Source organism: Crocuta crocuta, unplaced genomic scaffold (assembly GCF_008692635.1).
Source record: "Crocuta crocuta isolate KB4526 unplaced genomic scaffold, BGI_CrCroc_1.0 scaffold219, whole genome shotgun sequence".
Taxonomy (NCBI): domain Eukaryota; kingdom Metazoa; phylum Chordata; class Mammalia; order Carnivora; family Hyaenidae; genus Crocuta; species Crocuta crocuta.
Window position 1 is genome coordinate 3,592,209 of NW_027551572.1, and position 17,425 is coordinate 3,609,633.

General features: G+C 38.4%; 1 protein-coding gene across 1 annotated transcript in view; it reads right to left on the minus strand.

Moving 5' to 3' along the window:
* Positions 1-17,425, minus strand: part of LRP2 (LDL receptor related protein 2) — a 195,441-nt gene that overhangs the window by 14,454 nt on the left and 163,562 nt on the right. Inside the window, exons 63-70 of the mRNA XM_077751078.1 lie at positions 13,897-14,025; positions 9,274-9,405; positions 7,856-7,987; positions 6,021-6,164; positions 4,608-4,773; positions 2,822-2,950; positions 1,349-1,569; positions 443-619 (exon numbers count right to left, since the gene is read on the minus strand). Of these exons, the coding sequence (XP_077607204.1) occupies positions 443-619; positions 1,349-1,569; positions 2,822-2,950; positions 4,608-4,773; positions 6,021-6,164; positions 7,856-7,987; positions 9,274-9,405; positions 13,897-14,025 (1,230 nt within the window). The remainder of the gene's footprint in view (positions 1-442; positions 620-1,348; positions 1,570-2,821; positions 2,951-4,607; positions 4,774-6,020; positions 6,165-7,855; positions 7,988-9,273; positions 9,406-13,896; positions 14,026-17,425) is intronic.

Consider the following 17,425-nt stretch of genomic DNA (forward strand, 5'->3'; position numbering starts at 1 on the left):
GGTTTGATGCCTGCTGGATTCTGTGGCCTACAAGTACATACCTGTAGCTCCAAACAATGAGGACTCAACAAAAACTTTTTTTTCTTAAACAGGCTCCGCACCCAGCATGGAGGCCAACATACAGGTTGAACTCACGACCCTGAGATTAAGACCTGAGCTGAGATCAAGAGTTGGACATTTAACCAACTGAGCCACCCAGGCACCCCGGAACTGAAAATATTTTTACTTCATATCTGCTGGTGGTGTATATAATTACACCTGACCTCCAATTTTATCTTTTTTTGGTCAAAATGGTTAAAATACACACATGCATGCACGCACCCTTTCATGCACCAAAAGATCAGACTATTGTAATTAACTACCACTTTCCAACAGTATAGCCATTATTTTGAAATAAGGTTTCTAGATAATAAGGAACATCTTATTCTTAGGTTGATGTTACCTGACCGATCGTATCTATGTTGATGGAAGATTCGAACTTGAGTGAGCCATGGGTTCACCATCAGCATTTTCTCCTTCTCATCTCGCCCAAATTTATCTTGCTTCCATACTTCTCCCTTATTCTTAGATATCCAGTAAAACTGGCCTTCAAAGATGTCCAGACTATATGGGTTCATTGCTGCTTACCCACAGAGGAAAAACAAAACAAAACAAGATAATTGAATAGAAATACCCTACCCCTCTTTTATGAAAGTGTAGACTACAAAAGTGTGCTACTTTGGGAGATCAAGATGACATACATTAAACTAGATTAATGTCTACTGGCTCATGCCAATTATGGAGAACTGATACTGCTAATTTGACTTTATCTTTGGACAATAATTTGGATGGAAGAGACCTTATTGTTTTTTCTTTGAACATAAGATACCACTTATCAGTAAAAGCTGATAGGTACTGGATTATTACAGTTCTGCAGAAATCTAATTATAAAATAATATGTTCTCTCCTTCTAGATGTTTCCAGTTGTACATAATAAACAATTGAGCATAATAAAAACAAATAGGTCTAGAAATGGTCTAGATGTGGATTTCCAAATAGGTCTAGACATGGATTTCCATTGGTACACATGACTGTCACCCCTATCAGGGCAACCAAATAAGAAATTTGGTTATTTCAATATCTGTTGCTAAGAGTGCCTTTTAAAAATTATGTTAAAAGGGAAAAAAGCCTTAAATTACTGCTAATGGATTAATTTGCATTTAAATCAGCAGCTGGAAGTTGAGGGGAGTGGTATCTAAGAAAATATATCAACTGTTTCCTAAGATCAGATTCCTTCTAGAGAAAATATGCAGAGATGGGAAATAATTTCTTAATTATTTAACATGTTAAATTCTAACTCATTTCTAACCTGCGTTTGCAACGATTCTCCTATCAGTCCCATCATGTTTTATACTTTCAATATTGTTCTCCTTGAAGTCACTCCAGTAGATCCGGTCACTGTTCAAATAATCAATAGTAAGGCCTGTTGGCCAACCAAGATCCTCTTGAACTAGGATGTTCCGATGCTGCCCATCCATCCAGGCAGACTCGATTTTAGGTTCTCTGCCCCAGTCAGTCCAGTACATAAGCCTGTAACAGAAGGTTTCCTCTAGTGAGGCTTCCACACTGGAGCAGAGCATGAACTTCCAACAGGGAAATTAACTGTTTTTCATTGAGGTCTGAGTGCTAAGTGATGCCATTTTTATACTTTACTTTAGAGGAAAGGGAGACGAAAGGAGGAGCCAGTGGATCTGTGGTCCTTCCTGAAAACTTCCTCAACAGAAACTGCCCAGCCCTGTCCAAGTATATATATTCAGACACTTTAAAATGCATAGTTACAAAAAAAATTTTTTTTTAAATGTATAATTACAAAAGCTGTTCATTCTTCACAAAATATTTCTTGAATGCCTATGTGTGAGCAGCACTGTCCTGTGTTGAGTATCAGAGAACAAAATAAGGATTCCTATTTTAAAATGGAGATCAAGGATTGCACCACCTCAAATACCTGGAAAGGACCAGGCAGGCAAGAAAAATGAGTGGAGCACAGCTGTCATGAACATCAAGTGATGGTGAGAGCAAAGCCCTGTCTACAAGTTCCAGGCAATGCTGCATCAAGAAAGGCACACCTACCTGGTATTATCAGTTGTTCTGATTTTTTAAGCCAAACATACAGCTTAAAATGTGTGTGTTAGCAACTAAATTTTAAAAATCTTAAAGCTCTATTTAGTTCAACTCAAATATGTCTGTGGGCCAAATTTAGCCTACCAGCCACCACTTTGCAGCTTCTAGTCTAAACCAATCACCAGGTATAAACCAATCCTTAAATTCTATGGAGAAATGTGTGGATTTTTGGCAAACTGGCCTATGGAAAAATATGGCCAGAGGCCTTCCCCTTATACAGTATCAGTCTGAAGTTTGGATGGTCCTAAATGATCTTTATGGCATATTATAATTCTTTGAATTAGTCATAGATGTCAGTGCAAAAAGTCCAAGGCCAATTTCAGTACAGTTAGGAAAAAATAATTAAAGATATAATTTCTTGAAAATCCAGTGGCCAATATCTGGAACATGAAAGACTTCTTCAAGTACTGGGGTGCCTGGGTGGTTCAGCTGGTTAAGTGTCCAATTCTTCATTTCAGATCAGGTCGTGATCTCACAGTTTCATGACTTTGAGCCCTGCATCGGACTCTGTGCTGAGAGTGTGGAAGCTGCTTGGTATTCTTCCCCACCCCCCACCCTCGCCCCCGGTCCTCTGTCCCTCTCCCACTGGGGCACTCTCTGTCTCTCTCATAATAAAATAAATAAGTTAAATTTTAAAAAAAAGACTCCTTCAAGTACTTACCCTAGTTTGGGATTCACAACCACTGCAGCTGGTTGATCCAGCTGTGTGGAAATCAGCCACTTTGTGTATCTCCCATCAAGTTTAGCCACCTGGATCCGTTTACTCCTGGCATCTGACCAGTAAATATGCCTGAATTTAAAGGGACAAAGTTAAAAATCCAAAAAATCTAGACTGGTCATTTCTAGGAAGAGGTTCAAAGATGAAAGCATTAAGTTTGGAAGTTGAGGCCAAAAAGACAACTACTTAGATACTTGTGATTAGAGCAGAGCCTCCCTCCCTCAGGAATGCCCCAATCCCTTCCACCAAGGGAAGGTCTTTGGAAAGTTACAAATGGAAGAGTAAGGGACAGAGGGGACTCCTGCTTGATCAGCCAGGATCAGTGATGATGGTAGACCTCACATCTGGCATTACTATGAGGCACGTACTTTCCAGGTGGAAGTCACCAGGCACTGTTTAGCTAACTCTTTAATTGCAACTGTCCTCTGAGTTTGTTTTGATTCAACCTAGAGCCCCAGTGGAATTAATAGGAATCTGGCATCAGCTCCAAGGATGAGTGGAAATAGCCTTTCCAAAATAATGAACTCAGTAAGGCCACCCTGCCCTTATTCTACTATTAGGGCTGCAGGTCTCAGTCTCTTACAAGCAGAAAGACTTCCATCAGCTTCCTCACTCACTCATTCATTAAGACTGAGAAAGAACCAAAACTTCAAACATGAAGACAGATTTGATACTGCCTGGTTGGTTTTCAGAAGGAAGTGCTACAGTCTAGAGTTTCAAGTTACTGACTCTCTGAGGCCTTGTTTCCTGACAGAAAACGCTGAAATGAGTGTCCTGATAGCCTGTGGGTACAGCAGGGACCTAATTAACTTCTTCAGAGATGTTCAAGCCTTCCAGGAGCGTTAGACAGGTTTGTTAAAAGGTGAAAATTAATTTATGCTGTAAATGACTCTCTATTCTCCCAGAGGTCGGCACTAAGCCCCTGAGCCTCTCAAACATTTTTTTCATTATTCATTCATTTTCAAGGACACAAGAGATTCTATGAATGTTTGAGCTCTGATTCCAAGATAATCAGTCACTTTCCCATAAGTGCCATTCCAATGCAAGGCTCCTCCTTGAAGAAGGAACTCATGAGCTTTTCTACATCAGTTTCCATGTCATGCATCTACCTAATGATAAACCTACTTAAGGTTCTTATTTAGAGATCACACAAAATGTCTGGCTCTGGTCCCTGGGGTTCTAGAAGATCTAAAAGCCAGAACAAGGCTGACACTGCTATTAACTCAACCCAAAGGTTAAATAGGAAAGTCAAATTTCCAATCTGTTCAGACAATATAGCCTGCTGGAAACACAAGACGTGGGTTGTTCCTCCTCAAAATAATTACCAGGGAAAAATGTTTCATCTCAACTGCCTTGCTGGTGGAATTGTGAGACTACTCCATTACTTCACAAAATTCACAGTGCTTCCATACTAGAATTAATTCTGGAATCCAAAACTGTTGGCAAGAATGTTCTCCTAGACATAATACAAAATCTAGACCTCGGTGTTTTGCCAAACTTTTTCATGACATGTATAGAATATAGGAAATGATAATGACACCTTGATATATGACACCTTGGGGTGAGCAGAGGTGGTTGCTGAGGCTAGAGCAAGCCCAGGCATCACTCGGCTGCACCTGTGCTGAGTGCACCCATATCTGGGTCAGCTTAACTCACATGGCATGGCAAGCAGTAGGGAGACCTGGCCAGGAAAACAGAATTGACAAGAGGGGAATGTGGCTAAATTTACCTTCCAACCCAGTCCACTGCTAATCCATCTGGCTGCATTATGTATTTCAGGTTCAGGTTAACCTTTGACACAAGATTATTAGTACCGGATTCAAAGTTGGGGATGTAGGCACGTTTAATAGCACCAAATTCGGAACCATGTCCTAGCACAGTGTAATATATGACACCTGCAAAGCAAGAAACACAGTTGAGTTTCATGTTAAGAACACCAGGGAAGGGAGGAACTGGGGTCTAATCAGGTGAACTATTGTTCCTTCACTGACATCTCTACTTCCTTATTGTTCCTATCAGACTAGTACTTCAATTACACATATCTCAAACCTCAACACATTATACTTGAGCTACTAGCTACAAATATTCAACTGACAGCTTATTGATACTGACGTAGCTGTCTCTATTTCAAGGTAACTAGTGGACAGCAAGCACTTAAAAAGCAAAGGAAGACTATGGCTTTTAAGGCATATACTTTCCTAGGTATTTGCCATTTTTGAAAAGTTGATTGTATTGTGTAAGTGTGGAGACACAACCATAAGGAATCTTGCATTGTTATTGATAGTTTGCCAAGCATTTTCACGTGTTATCTCATTTGATCTTCAAAAGAACTCTCAGAGGTAGTCAGGCAGACAATACTCTTCTTATATTACAGGTAAGAAATGGAGAACCAGAGAATTGTTACAATTATTTAAGGTCATAAAGCTTAATAGATGAGGGAAACAGGCATAGAAGATGAGTTTTCTGGTTCCTGCCCCATTACCGTCTCCCACACCGCTCACAAAGCCAACAGAGACTCAACAATAAACATTTTTCATATTTTCTCATATTTTCACTCATTGAACTAAATTTCTAAAGCAACCATCATACGCACTGTACTAGATGTTGGATCAGATGCTAGGCATGTGGAGTTGAATTAGATTTAATCTGTCTCCAAAGAGCGCATGGTTGAGGTACAGGGAGCAAATTACATGGATAGCTATAACTCAGCATAACATGTGCTTTAGTAAAAGCATACATAAGACACTAAGGCTCATGCGTGAGCACTTATGGAACCGTGCCCAGGAAGGACGATAGAAAATATCAAATGAGGTGACATTTGAACTGAGTAGAAATTTGAGTTTGAGTATAAATTTTTAAGGGTACAGTGATAGGGAAAAACAATCCCTGCCTGAACAAAGACAAAGAGACATGAGGTGGTCCTGAAAGGATAATCCCCAGAGATGGAAGAAGGTTTGGCTAAAAGTTGACAAAGTTTGGCTGGGACCCATGGTCATGCTAAGGTGTTCAGAACACGCTGGATAGGAGGAGCTCCCTCTTCCATTCATGCAACAAAATTCACTCTTGAAAAATAGATCCCCCCAAAGTTTAACACCTTATAATTCAATTAACATCAGTGGCAGATGCCAAAGTTCATACTTACTGAGACCTATGCCCTCGGGATCCCAATCATAATCAATAGCCTGAATACGTTCCTCGCCTTCAAGATAATCTGAGAACTTCTCTGATGAGAGATTATATTTTCGAATTCGCACATTTTCAGGCAGTAGCAACAAAGGAGGATTACCTGTAAATAAGACAAGGGCTGCTTTACCTGTTTGAATTCTATCTGAACTCTTTTTAATATAAAGTAGATATAAAATAGCAGGTATCCTCCCACCTTTAAAAAAGTAAGCTTTTATAGAAATTTGACTCTCTGTGCTCATAGTAGAACTAACTATCCAACTGGCCTGCCAGACCTGTGACAGTAGACACTCTTATCTCCATTTTCAGGTGGAAAACTAATATTTCCTTTAGGGATGCTATCAGTTCTTTATTCCTGTCCTCTGTGGGTGATGATTTGGAACAGGGCCAAGACTGAGACCCCCTAGACAAGGTCCTCTTTTCCATTGATTTTTTTCTTTATTCACTGATAATAAAATACACAAGACTGTAGACAATCTCACAGAAGAAATACATTATGTATAGCGTTACTAAAAGTTTACCAGGAAGTCCTCATTCCTTATCCTTTACTGACAGAATTTATGATTGTTTTAGCAGGTAATCAGCTCCACGACTCAATTTATCTTCCAGCTAACGACAAAAACAGCTCGTTCTTGTTCTTACCCAAAGCAGCTACTTCAATGGTGACTCATCTCGAGGTGCATTATCTAGAATTTTAAAATTTAGTTTGTTTGCAATAATGTCAATCGAATCTCATTTAAGTCACTTTTGAAAGTTTACTTTATATATTTCCTGTGTCCTGACATTGTGTTTTATATGATGAGAATTTATTTCAGTCATCTCCCTAGTTAAACAACTTGAACATTTTTTTAAATTTACTGCCTAATTGCCAGACCGTTTGCTCAAATGCCTTTATTCTAGTTTTCATTCAATGTCAGAAATGTTTGGGGGGTAAAATATTTAAGTATGCTAATCAAATGTATGTTTTAAAAGCCCAATTTGTAAGAAGAAATTGAGCAGCCATTTTAACCTTAATTTGCAAAATAAAATGTGATTTCTGTTCTTTAAACTCCAGTACAAACTTCAAATTCAAATCTGTAAGACTCATAAAGACCTATACCCTTTGATGGGGATATGCTGATTTAGGTCATTCCTCTAGAAATTTGGACTATATATATTATACTTCTGCCACACAGTCTTTCTCTTTTGTCATTTCTAACACTTATTACTGCCTTCTATCAGGCCTGACTCTCAGATACTGGCATTAACCTAAAATGTAAAACAAACAGTTGAAGTTATAAATGAGCCAGACTTTTTCTGTCTATGATCAGCAGCCCATGAACAGTAAAAAAAGATTTATCAACAGAATGTCCTTCATTTTCCCCAACTGAATGTGGCTACTTTTTGTCAACCATCTTGAATTACAGGGTTGTCAAACCTTGGTCTTGGAATGCAAGCTGGGGGGCTTCACTAATTTCCTTCCATTGACCACCTTCCTATAGACAAGCTTTTGTTGTGTGAATATTCTGGAAAGTGACATCTTGTCCGCATTTTGAAGTTTTTATCAAGGTGGACAGGAGACTAATCCCAGAATAATAAATCATACCTGACTCTCATTTTAATTCCTAAGTATTTGTTGTGGGATTGCAGTTATTGTTTTAATTTGGCAGGAAAGGAGAGAGGAGAGTAAATGAGTGTTGGAAGAGAAGTAGCTGGTGAATTAAAAATAAGACTGAAAGCCTGAAGTTTATTTTCTGGTATATTGTACTCATCGGCGTTTATTCGATTGATTAATCCCAGCAGAACCCAGCATACCATTAGCTGCGCATCGTTTTCCATACTGGTCACTCACAGACTGGAAGCCTTCAGCACAGGAACACTCGTAACTTCCTTTGGTATTTTGGCATTTCTGGGGACAAACCCCAAATTGCTCACATTCGTTGATGTCTGTAGATACAATAAAAGCAAACATGCACCATCTGTGCCCAGCCATTCTTTAGAGGCCCTGCTTCTGTTTAAATCCATGCTCATAAGCAACGAGGACTGAGAAAGCTGCAGATGAAAATAGGCGATGGCACCATCATTTGTGGAACACTTGCTAAGCGTCAGATATGGTTTCATCCACCTCTCCTGTTTTTTCCTCATGTAATACTCCAGAATGACTCTGCAATATGGACCATTCCTAAACCCAAAGTCCCATAGCTAGGAAGCACTGAACACAAGGTTCAACTGCAACAGTGCAGCTCTCCAATAGCGGAACAAAATTTGCACTTTTGGAAAGCCGTTGTGTATTGGTGTGGTTTGGGTTCTGTTCCCTTACCCTACCTAGCTTCAGGAAAGAGACTCATTCATTTGATTTTTTTAATTGAGTTCTCAAGCTTCAGCTTCCAAAAGAACTGTCCGAATCATCTGAATATGATACATTGTGAGTTAGAAACAGGAAATTCAAGTAAGGAAAGACACTTAAAATCATACTCAATCCTTATCATCTTGATAAGCTACCTTCTAACTCCATACCTCAGAACTCACTTATGCCTGGCATAAGTAGATATGTAACAAATATATGTTGTGGACTTTGATGAAGAAAATAAAATTTGTGTTTAAAGAAAATTGATCTCCCACACTGATACAATAAGCAGTCATTCATCATTACTGAAGCCATTGTAAATCTTATCAGTTCAGCAGACATTGCTAAGGATGAGCTATCTGCCTGGCCATCTGTGAGGGAATTGGAAAAAAAGTAATCAGCATCCCTGAGTGTTATTTTTTTCATTACCCAAGAAATTAATGAGCAAAATCTTAACATCTATCATCATTGGTTATAAATACACAGTTTATATCCTCAGAACTGATCATCACCCTCTAAGAGTAAAATTATTGGTGTATTTAAATATCTTAATGAGCTAGAACCAAGAGTTTGGCCCCTTTTTCTTAATTTTTTTTAAACATTTATTTATTTTTGAGAGACAGAGAGAGACAGATCATGAGGGGCAGAGACAGAGGGACACACAGAATCGGAAGCAGGCTCCAGGCTCTGAGCTGTCAGCACAGAGCCCGACACAGGACTTGAACCCACGAAAACTGTGAGATCATGACCTGAGCCGAAGTCGGACACTCAACCGAGCCACCCAGGTGCCCCAAGTTTGGCCCTATTAAGGGAATTAAACAGGGGTTTAAAAAAAGGGAATGAGTGGAGAACCTAAGAAGTAGGAATTGGAGGAAATATACTCTACCATCACAGGAGTTTCTGTCCAAAATACTGGCTTTGAATCCAGGTCTACAGGAGCAGATAAAGCCTCCTTCACTTAACTGGGTACAATTATGTTCACATAGATTCTCTGCACATGATCTTTCTTTTCCTGTATCTGGAAAAACAATCTTAGTGTTACAAATGAAAGTTATAAACACTTATCTATAGCCTATTATAGGACATCTCAAATGGCCCCTTTCCATAAGTCTTTGTAGAGGATTGAGGACCCCTCTACTCAAATATTTGGTAACACCCTGACTGCCATTTATACAACTGTATATAATGTTAGATTCTTAAGGTAATTTTCCCATTTTGCTCAGCACTGCCAGGCTTACCCAAAGGGCATCCAATTCCAGAGTCCAGAACTATGAAGTCAGGGGCTCTTTACAACTGTAACCATCTGTTCTGCTAATATATATATTAGATATGTAATATCTGATATATATTAGGATTAAGACATATGTAATATATACCCTACTATATGTATATTAAAGGACACTAATATAGTTTAGAGCAATAAAACAAATAGGAGGAAATTATAAAGTTATAAGAAGACCAATTGAGATATGTATACACATATATATATATAGTGTGGGCCAGAGTGCAGTAATATGCATGTAGTTATAAGTCATACAACTACTATCAGAACCATAAAGTGGCCTGCATGGAAAGGAATTTTGCAACAACCTGTATGAACCCAGGACTTTAAAAATATTCATACCCTATCATCCAATTATTCCATGTTAATACATTTTCTTTCAAAAAGAAATAAAAATGTGTGCTATGATTTGAGGATTAAAAATTATTGATAATACAATTTTGAAAACAACTTGAACAACTATGGTATACTGTATGCACCAATGAGGCACTATCTTATGTAATGCTAAAACAGAAAAACTCTGGGACTTACACTATGGCATGTTATCAACTGAAGAGTCATTCTTGTTTCAGAGATGTTAAAATGTGAAAATAAACATGCATCTTAGAATCAATGAGTTATGATTATCTACATGATGGATTGTTAGGCAATCATTCAAATTCATGATTTCAAATGATACTTTGACATGGGAAAGTATAACAAAAATGGAGGGAAAGATTGTAACACTAAATAAAGACTATATATCTTTAATTTTTTAATATTAATAATTTTTGCACATACATGTGCAAAAAGACAACAGAAGTACATCAAACTTTAAGATTATTCTCTTTCAGTTATAGGATTCATGTGATATTTACTTTTGATTGTTAATTTATTTCCTGGATTTTATAGCTTTCATAATACGAAAACAAAATTCAACAACAGTTCAAATTTATAGGGGTCATGTGAATGACCCTTGTTATCCCTACTGTTCTGGGGTCCAGATACTCCAGGGAAGATTTTTAATAGCTCATACTCCATCCTCACACTTCATTGTTCCTCATTGCCCTGAATTCTCATCTCTGCCAATATCTGTCAAAGCCATTTGGCTTTCATTTTTCTATTATTGTAACTTTGTGTCTTTTGTCCTGAGTCTCCAACTACCCTCAAACCCAGGTCTTACAGGGAAGCTGACAAAGATGAACATACCTAGTGAGTGACAATGAGAGACAAGGGGTGGGAAGGGCGGTGGAGATCTCCACAAAGGATTCAATCTTTATCTGCCTTTCAAATGAAATATCTCTTGGTCACAGGCTTCTGAATATTTTAGCCAAAGAGATTGTGGTATCTCCTGGCTCAATCCTTTTAAAGCAAAATAGATGTGTATCTATCTGCCTTCTCCAGTAGATAATGAGAGTCCCTTAGGGTAAAATGACTATAAGCATATGAGTGAGATTTGAAAAACATCAAGTTCAAAAAAGAAAAATAATCACAAAACAAAGCACCACAGTACTCAATAGAATGCTGTCATTGGAGTTCATACCTTAAAGCTATATATACAAAAGCCTTATAATAAGGGTCTAGTCTAGCTCTTAAGAACTGCACATTGCTGGGGCGCCTGGGTGGCTCAGTCAGTTAAGCGTCCGACTTTCGCTTAGGTCATGATCTCGCGGTTTGTGGGTTCGAGCCCCGCATCGGGCTCTGTGCTGACTGCCAGCTCAGAGCCTGGAGCCTGTTTCAGTCTGTGACTCCCTCTCTCTCTGACCCTCCCCTGCTCACTCTGTCTCTGTCTCTCTCTCTCTCTCTCCTAGTAATAAATAAAACATTAAAAAAAATAAAAAAGAACTGCACATTGCTAAATAAGTCTATTTCAGATTTTTTATTTTTTCCAGAGTCAGTTTCATTGTTTTGTCTTTCTAAGAATTTGGTGATTTCACCTAAGCTGTCTAACTTGTTGACATACAGTTCCTCGTAGTATTCCCTTTTAAATTTCTGTAAGGTTGGTAGTGATGTCCCCTCTACAATGTTAATAAGTGTGACCTGTTTTTATTAATTTGGACAGCCCTAAGCTAGCTAAATAACCTCTCTGGGTATCATGTGTATAATTAGGCTCTGACTAAAGGTGACTAAAGGTCCCAGATGCTAAACATTTCTGGACCAATTGCTCCCTTGAGTGAGTTATACTCTTATGAAGCAGTAGTCCTTCAAACAAGAGCAGAAACCATATATCATAAGATCCTTTCTCAAATATGAGGAACTTTTAACTTCTTTCATCTGAAAACAATCACCATCTTAATCCACAAACAACAGATACATCCAAAGCAAACATGACACTGTATTTATAAAATAGGCACTCTATTTTCTGTTTTATGAAAGAATAAGAACCACTAAGCAGAGAAATAGCAAGTCAATCTACCTTTATAATTACATAAATATTTGCAACCTGGGGCTAATTATTTTCTTTATACGTCGATGATGCTAGAAAAACACTAACATCTTTCTTTCTTGATTGTAAAATATTTTTCAAAAAGCAAACATGTGCCCTGAACACCTCAAGGATCCTGTTTAAAATGAAAAGGATTGCTTCTCGGCCTTTTGGCCAAGATCAAGTATAAAATTAAAAAGAGAAGGAGGAAGAAGAGGAGAAAGGGAAAAGAAAAAACAGGCAAGTAGATTAGTAGCACCCAAGAACTGGTTATTTTAAATAAGAATTCTATGTCTTAAATTATTGACCACAGCAGTAAGACCGAATTCGTTATCAAATATCCACTTAATACCAAATAAATAAATAAATAAATAAATAAATAAATAAATAAATAAATAAATAAAAATGTTGCTTCCAAACCTAAATTAATGCTTATGCTACTTACTTCTTTTAAATAAACCTGCCTTAATCTAATGTCTTTTCAATTAAAAGTACTGTGGTCTATTGTAGGCCTTCTACATGGCAATTAAAGGAGGAACTAATGTTTGACCCATGCCCAACTTGGAAATACTCCAAACTCCTGGAACAGTTCACATCAGTTGTAGCATCAAGTCTAGACTCAAATCTAATTTTGCAAATCCTGTAATGTTCATGCTTTTTAAAATATTTCAAGTCACATTGTTATGTCAAAAACTCCAAGTCCCGCTAGGAAAGTGTGTGAAACAAAACACTCCTTTTATCCTCCTTTGTAACTCACACAGGAGAAAATTTACCAGGAAATCCTTGGGATGCCTCAGGAAAGAGCATTTAAAGCCCAAGAAGTTGAAAGCTTGTGGAGCCAACTAAGATTACTAAATTATGAGCCCCTAGAGTTTGAAGAACTTTTTTTCCTATGAAGAAACTGAGGCCTGGAGAGGTCCGTTGATGATCAAAGGGGCACAGCTAGTGGCAGAGCAAACTAGAGGCCTCGTCAGGACTCACAGGACTATTCAAATCCTGCCTCTGCCACTCTGTGTGACCTCAAGCAACTTCCTAAAGCTCTCTGAGATTTATTATAGACAGACATAATAATAGCAACACAATGGGCATTGCTTGAGTGACAAATTAGATAATGTATGTGCATGGATTTCATAAGAGCTCTAAAGGACTAAAACATGTCATTCCAACATTTCCATCACAATATTGAACTAGAACCACCCGTTGGTTGTGTTCATCATTCTTTTCCTACACAAAGTCCTCTCTCCTCTTTAACAATAATAATAAGTGTTCCTTCCAAGGCCCCCTGTGACATCCCCATCTTTATCAACTTCTCTTAGCTTTACCCCTAAGCGACAAAGAATTCTGCATTTGGCTTATGGTCAAAAACTATGCAGACTCATAAACAAAAAACATAGCTTGAAGGTGATGAGAGGCACCTTGTTAACTGGAAGGAGGATGTGCTCTGCAGTTAGGTAGGTCAGAGTTGAAATTCCTGCTCAGTCTCTTAATGGCAAAAAGACATGGCCAGTTTTTTTTTTAAACCTGTAAGCCAGTTTCCTCATTAAAAACAAAAAAAACAAAAAAAAAAAAAATTGAGGGAGAGACTAATACCTAGGTCATTGGATTATTATAAGGATGAAAGAAGATAATCCATGTAGTGTTTAGCACAATGTCTGGTACAGAGTAAATGTTCCATAACTGGTAGTGATGAGCTTGATTGCAGTTCAGAGCACAAAGTAAATTCAAAAGAACTATGTGGTTATCATCTACTTTATGTTACTGCAAGCTTTTATTAGGTAAACCTGAGTTACTCCAATGAACTACAGAAATAAATATTTACTTACTGCAACCTGTTTCATCAAAATGGTTACCACAGTCATCGACATCATCGCATACAAGATGCTGTGAAATGCAGTGTCCATTGCTGCACTTAAATTCATCTTCTTTACAAGGTCTAGAGGTCGAAGCTACACCTGCAATTTAAGAACAAAAGTTCAAGTTGAAGTCGAAACATCCTCTTCTGTGGAACAAGATGCTTTCCTCTGTGGCAAAGAGAGTTACTGCTCACAAATAAGCCTGTGATTCTCTACATTTCCCAGTCTCCCTTGCAGCTATGTTGGGACCACATGATTTGTTTTGGCCAATGGGCTACGAGTAGGAAGTGATTTAGGTCCCTGCTAGACTGAAACAAATAAAGCCCATGTGCCTCTTTGCTTTGACAACCTGGGAAGCCATGTGTTTCAGGTGGCCTAGCTACAAGATGGAGGAGGGCTGGCCAATCTATACCAGCCTTTACCTGGGTGAGAACTAAGTCTTCATTAGGTCTCACTGCTGAGAGTTTGAAATTTGTTGGGTGCAGCAGCTAGTATCAATTATCCTGAATCATATATATATATATATATATATGATTTTATGCATATATATATATGATTTTATGCATATATATATATAGTACATATATATATAGTACTTCCATAATAAAAACCGAAATTATTTGGCACTGCCTTCATAGTCAGGAGGTAAACAATGAGGAAAGTGATATTGGAGGCAGGAAAGATGGAGACCCATATTATGCAACGGCAAAACATCTGGTAAAAGTGTGACTTGGGAAAAAAATGGAAGGCAGACCAACTGTTTAATGACCATGTCAATCTATGGAAAGAGGTTAGAAAACAGATGTTAGTACTGTGCATTCCTAACCATTACCCGAGTTGGACCAGATAGTATTAAGACAGAGAAAAGCTCAGGGAAGAACCAGTTAGTTTATAAGCAGAAATGAAATAAAGTCTAGAAATTTGATGCATGGGAAAAGCTGACTGCATTTAAGTAAGATTCTGATGTTTAGAAGGCATTGAGACTAAAAGACCCAAGAAAATCTCTGACTTGGATGAAATGACAGCCCATCTATTTTTCGAGATGGCCTGAAAGTAACTGGTGATCATTTGAAACAAAGGCACAGGGGAAAACAAAGCAAAAAAAAGAAAGCAGATTCAAAACTATATCTCAAAAGTGAGGTTATCTACTTGTAGAACTGACTGGAATCAAATATACAAAAAGCCTGTCAATTTCCAGAGAAATATATAACCAAACAAACCAAACTACTGTGACTGAAACTCTAAAAAAGCCTTGGCCCCTGCAATCTTCTACAAGCAGGGAGTGGCTGAAAGCTGTTCAGCTCCTAAAAGGAGCTTATTCTCCTGTTCCCTCTTCAGTTCAAGAGGGGAAAAAGACAGGGGCACCTGGGTGGCTTAGTCGGTTAAGCGTCCAACTTTCACTTAGGTCATGATCTCACGGTTCGTGGGTTCGAGCCCCACGTCGGGCTCTGTGCTGACTGCCAGCTCAGAGCCTGGAGCCTGTTTCAGAGTCTGTCACTCCCTCTCTCTCTGACCCTCCCCTGCTCACGCTGTCTTTCTCTCTCCTAGAAATAAATAAAAAACATTAAAAAAAAAAGGGGGGGGGAGACAAGAAGATACTTCCAAAGGGTGGAGTCAGAGACAATGAGGGGCAGTACACACAGGTTCTCTTCTCAGAGCAGAGCCACGGCCTCATCAGTGAACCTCCTCTGCTCCCCACTGTAGTGACCCTCACAAAGTCTGCATAGGGTGACCATACCATTGAGAGTAAAAGGGCACTGTTAATAATTCTACCAGAGCAACAGACATAAATCAGGACGGTCCTGCACTAACATGTGTTACCCAAGCAGCCCATTGGTGTTTCAGAATTGCTACAGACTGGTGAATGCGGTGGGTCTCTAATTCTTTCTTGCCCAATGGGAATCTTTATTTCTATTATGCTTCCCCTGATCCACCACTATCTGTTGGGGGCAGGGGGACACAAATAAAACTTATTTTTGGACCAAGAGGAACTGAATTTGGAATTGACAGCAGGGCTACATCTCCTGGATTTCAGTTACTGAATGGTACTATGAGTCACGTCTCTTGGGGGAGGTTAAGGGCGTTCTATGCATGGGAAGAAATATGCAAATAGATTTTTAGTGACATAAAGGTGAACTGTGGTAGAAACCATTGGTATTCATTAAATATCCATGCACTTCCCTGGATTTCCCATTCTCTCTTGCAGTTAGATTGGGGCCATGTGACCTGTTCCAGCCAAATGACCACAAGCACAAGCAACATCTATCATTTCCATGCGCAGGAAATTAAGAACCTGTGTGCCTCCTCCATTTCTCTCTTCTCCTGCCTCGGCAACCTTGAAGACTATGTGTTTTGGGTGGCATAATTACAGGACACAGAACTGCCTGACCTTCGTTGAACTTTAAATCAAATTTTCAGCCATCGAAATTTGCAGTTTATCTATTGGGATGGCAAGCCATGATTCCTTTAACTCACAACATATACTCTTTGGGAAGAGTAAGTTTACAGCCCCTTTTATCCATTTTCAGATTTGACCTTGTGCTGTAATGGTCTTGATCCATTTGAAAAATGGCATTAACAGTAAGGGAAATGGAAAAAGAAAGGGGGAAGGGGAAAACTTGCTCAAAATTTTTTAAATGCTTTATTTCTGGGTTTTCATCCTTTTGTGCTCAACCTCAAATAAACATAGTAACAATGTTATAACCATAAGTTCACTTCTGCCAAAAAACCCCCCAAAAAACATAAAATGTGTATAAATAGAGCGCTACAATAGTGTCAGTGTCCTCACCAATGTCCCCTCCAGGATGAGAGCTCGCAGTGAGCATTCCAAGGTCACATCAATACAAGGGATGGAAAATAGAAAAATTAGCCATTTATCTCAATTTTCTCAAATAGTATCCTTTAAGGAAAAAAGAGTAATTGGAGTCTGGGGAAATCATTTTCCTCGCTGACTTTATCGCAAGTAAATTACCCCCAAAATTAATCAACTCTCCCCTTCAATGAATAGATTTTAAATCATTCTCAAAATGGGGAAGCAGTTTTTTTTCAATATCTTAAAACATTAAATGCAGCCAGTTTGAAACTTCTATCTTAAAATAATCCCTTATTTTTCTCTTCTGGGAAATGAATTTTCATTTTAAAGATACATATAAGATGAGCTCTGTTGACACCAGGGCTGCCTTATTTTACACGATCTTTTCAGTTGGTCATTGAGAGGTTCACATGCCTAGATTAACAAGCAGTTACTCTAGGCTAAAAAATGACTAAACCTCATTTCTTTTAAACAAATAAACCATTAATTTGTGAAGTGGTGAGTCAACCAGCAGTTAGTGTTTGTTCTCATTTTCTTAAGGGAAAAAAAGGCGGGGGGAGCTTATTGAATATTTAAACAAAGACTAAAAAAACTAAGGGACTTGCTCAAATGAGACAGGAATAAGTGGGAGAGGAATGCATCTGAGTAACAGTAGGTTTATACAGTCTGTAAACAACTGTTAACAGA